The sequence below is a fragment of the Lolium rigidum genome, chromosome 2, assembly GCF_022539505.1.
Source record: "Lolium rigidum isolate FL_2022 chromosome 2, APGP_CSIRO_Lrig_0.1, whole genome shotgun sequence".
Taxonomy (NCBI): domain Eukaryota; kingdom Viridiplantae; phylum Streptophyta; class Magnoliopsida; order Poales; family Poaceae; genus Lolium; species Lolium rigidum.
Genome location: NC_061509.1, coordinates 63,593,409 through 63,597,390, shown reverse-complemented (window position 1 = coordinate 63,597,390; position 3,982 = coordinate 63,593,409). Strand labels below are relative to the sequence as shown.

Below are 3,982 nucleotides of genomic sequence, written 5' to 3'. Positions count from 1 at the left end.
TCAAATAAAAATACTAAAAAAAAGTATTTTAAATGTTTGGGGAATAAGCAACGTCCCCAAAAACGGCACGAACAAAACACGTTCCCCAAACGCTCAATCCGGCGCGGTTTGGCGGATGCGGCTGGATATGCTCTAAATACTAGAGGGTGTACCGTGTACGTATGGTGTCCTGAAGTCGTGGACTGAATTCAAGAATGGAGCTCATTCTCGATGGAGCAATTGATCGTAGCGGCATTTGATGTTTTTTTCCATTGAACCGAGTTCATGCTAAGAACCAAACATTTCCCTAATAAAAAATAAAAATTGTACAGATTCTCATGTTTCTGCCTGTACGGCAACGGTTTCATCATCACCCTCCCCTTGCATGCCGCGCCGATGTGCAGCGGAACCCGGTGCCCAGCTTTGCTGCAGTCGATCGCATCTTCCTCATCGGTCAGGGTCAAGAATCCTGCAATTCTTGCTCTTTTTCTGCAAGAACTCAGGGAGGGGCAGACGAGGAGGCAGGCAGCTAGCAATGCCCAAAGAAATGTCTTCCGAAATGTGCGACGCGGAAGGACTGAATAGCGTGGCGGATTAGTTGACGTCCCTGGCCGGCGAGAGGTCGAGGATCCGGCCGGAGAGCGCGGAGACGAGCGCCGCCTTGAAGCTGGGGTCCCTGGTGAGCGTCATGGCCATCTGCTCCGCCAGGTTCCGCCGCATCAGCTCCGACTCGACGCTGAGCGCCTCTTCCTGTTTCGGCTGCGGGTGGTGCAGCGGCGCCGGCGCCTGGGGTGGCTTCGCGGCGGCGTTCTTGGCCGCATCGTGCTGGTTCTGCGGCTGCGTGGGCGGCGGCGCGGTGTGGTTGTGCTCGCCCTCGTAGGTGGCGACGAGGATGGCCTTGTCCTCGGCGCTCCGCTGCACCTTCTTCTTGACGGGGCAGCCCGGCGCGAAGGAGCAGCGGAAGTAGGCGCGGGGGCAGGGGTTGTCCTTGGTGACCTTCTGCCCGTACTTGCGCCACTGGTAGCCGTCCTTTACGGCGAGGCTGAGGTCGGCCGGGTCGGCGTGCACGTAGCTCTTGGACACCACCGGCTTGCACTCCTCCCGGACGCGCTTGCACGGCTCGCCGGAGGTGCACTCCGCCTGGTCCGCGGCCCCGAAGCCGTGGTGGTGGTGCTGGTGCGCGTGCGCGTGCGACGGCGGCGAGGGCGTGCCGCCGACGAGGCTGTCCTCGCTCTTGCGCTTCCTGGACGGGGACACGGAGCCGCCCTCCGACGCGGAGGACGGGTGGTTGGTGTTGTTGCTGCCGCCGTTGGTGTTGGCGTTGGCCTGGGCGGTGGCCAGGTCGGCGAACTGGGCGTGCAGGGCCTCGTACTTGGCGGCCACCTCCCGGAGCATCTCGCCCAGCCGCCGGTTCTCCTCGCTCACCCGCTGCAGCTCCGACTCGAGGACCGCGACCTGGAAAGAGAGCACGAATGTTCAGTCTCTAGCTCATAGTATTAATCAGGAACACCAGCCAAGACAAGAATCTTGCTGCCGTGGTCTGTATCGATGTATGGATTTCTGTGCCGTGCGTACCTCAGGGTCCTTCTTGGGCGGCAGGAAGCTCTCCTCGACGAGAAGCTTGGGCTTGGCCAGCGCGACCATGGGGGGCGCCGCCTGGTAACGGTGGTGGTGGTGGCCCATGGGCGGCAGGCCGACGTGCAGGTCGAGGCTCAGGGAAGGCTGGCTGCTGATCCATGGATCCATCGTTTACGCTGTTGGCTGAGCAAGAAACGCCTAGCTCGGCGGATTGGTAGCTGTTCTTCTAGTCAATCTGAAGTCTAGAGAAGATAGGAGGAGAGGAGAGGAGAAGTATTTTCAAGTGAGAGGAGAATGGCTCGGGGAGGAGTCGTTATATAGAGATGCACGTGAACATGTGGTAGTAGTCTAGTGGAGTCGCTCGCTCGCTAGGAAGGTCGCGAGGTCGCAGGGCGAGAAAAGGAAGAAGACGACGAGCGAGGGGGGCCGGATCACATCGCAACTCACACGCTCGTCGTCTTCTTTCTTGGTCACGGTGGGCTTGTGGAATTGGAGCATGCGGAAGGAAGGAAGGAGAGCGGAGGGTGCGTGCACGCGCGCGATAGAAGAGAGAAAGAGAAAGATTGGGATCGCTGACGACTTCACGGCGACGTTTCCTCCGGTTAGCGATCTGCTTGGGGATCTTTTCAACGGGTGGGTGGGAGACGGGGAGCGGTGGATGTCGGCTGGCTGTGTCTTCGCCGGGTCGGGGGATGATTAAACTGGTGATCGGGTCAAGGAAAATACAATACCCACATGCCTGCAAGATGCACGGGGAGGAAAAGGGTTCAGCTTGATTGCGATTAGGCTGATGAGAGAGTGAGTAGGAACAGGGGGACACGAAAGATTGCTTGACTCCACTCGTTTGGAGCCTTGTTAGGATAGCTTTAGCAGCTCGATTAGGTTTCCGGCTGGCTAACCATTTGTTTATCCACTTCAATTAGTTCCAGCGGCAGTAGTAGACTGGAATCAATTCTTTCCCATTCGGCCCCGCAAAAAAAAAAGTTTCTTTCCCATCTATTCTATTCTATTATATACTAAAAGCGAAATAAGGATATTTTTCAAGGCACCAGGTTAATCCACATGCGCTAAAAAAATATAAACCGATGATGTAAATTTTAACGTTTGAGATTAAAAGATAAGAAGTGTTACGTAGAATAATATATGTGTACAAAAGCAAACGTATGTCACGCTTATGGGTCTGATTTAATATTCCAAACGCGTTAAGTAGATATAGTTTAACATGCACCCAATTTTCGATTTTTGGAAAGAAAAAAAATGTTACTGCATAGGCTTATGGGCATGCACGTGTAATGCAACTCAATGCGACCACGCCCCGTGCCCAAAACAATTGCCATATATGGTTCGGACTTAGATGGGATTAAATAAGGCTCACAAACTTTATTCAAGATTTGAGATAGAGCGATCTGCTCATTTTTATTTTAGGTAATATAATAGAGTCCATGCTAAGCACGATCTGCTCAGTTTCTCAGTTTGACTTGAATTAGGGCATGTCTATAACACATTTACGGAAGCTACTTGCTAGCCTATAAAATACAAATTTATTTAATCTATACAATAAAAATAGGAGAAGCGCTATTTCCTATTTAACTCTCTGGGGTCTACGACCACCATGCATCTTTACAACTTTCGATGATTTTTTGTTACAGAAATTTTGTCTTAATTCGGAAGGCCAGAAGAACATTAGAAAAATAGAAACAATTTTAAAAAAAATCCGTGACGTATAAAAGTACGACATAAAATACAATACGTATTTGTTTGAGTTTTCACACTATAAAGATTGTCACAATAAGTTTTGTATGTCGATTCTTTTGTAGTGAGCCGGAACTATTTGATGTGTGACTCAGGCCTACTATGCACAAATTAAATATATTATTTTTGTATATATATTATATACTTAAAGAAATGTAAGAGTGTTTTTCGGGTTAATCCACATATGATAGAAATATAAACTGATGATATTACTCTTAACACCTTAGATTAAAAGATCCTAAGTAGTTTGTACCACAATATACGTGTACAAATGTAAACTTATGACACATAATCCATATGGGTACACAACTAAGATTTAACTGGAGATAGAAACATAAAATTTATGTACACAACGCCAACACGTTACATCAACAATATTTCTACGGAACACCAACATCTGATTCTTCCCTAAATCGACATTTTTCAACTCAATCTTGTACGTCGTTCCAGCTATGTACTTTGCTAAGAGAGCTCGCCGAAGTCCATGTAAGCAGCGCCACCGAGCCCGGACACATACCCGGTGCCTGCACGGTAAATCCGTCCCTATGCATAATCGAGAGGTATATAGCTGATCCACCGATAATAAATACCTAGCTCTACGTAAACTCTTCAGGGAGCATGCATGGTTTAAACTATATCTTCATTGATCGATCGATTGCGATAGCCGCCACTG

General features: G+C 49.9%; 1 protein-coding gene across 1 annotated transcript; it reads right to left on the bottom strand.

Annotated features, from left to right (window-relative positions):
* Positions 1-226: 226 nt before the first annotated feature.
* On the bottom strand, positions 227-1,917 carry LOC124691850 (WRKY transcription factor WRKY71-like). Its single transcript, XM_047225128.1, has 2 exons — positions 1,555-1,917; positions 227-1,434 (listed from the first exon to the last, which is right to left on the bottom strand). Exons 1-2 carry the CDS (start codon positions 1,723-1,725, stop codon positions 574-576), a joined length of 1,032 nt encoding a protein of 343 aa, XP_047081084.1. The 5' UTR covers positions 1,726-1,917; the 3' UTR covers positions 227-573.
* Positions 1,918-3,982: the final 2,065 nt, after the last annotated feature.

What these genes read in the sequence shown, in the direction of transcription:
- LOC124691850 (XM_047225128.1), bottom strand. Translation starts at nt 1,725, where the DNA reads ATGGATCCATGGATCAGCAGCCAGCCTTCCCTGAGCCTCGACCTGCAC. An exon ending in CGCCCAAGAAGGACCCTGAG is followed by an intron (nt 1,435 to 1,554) that starts GTACGCACGGCA and finishes CTCTCTTTCCAG; the next exon opens with GTCGCGGTCCTCGAGTCGGA.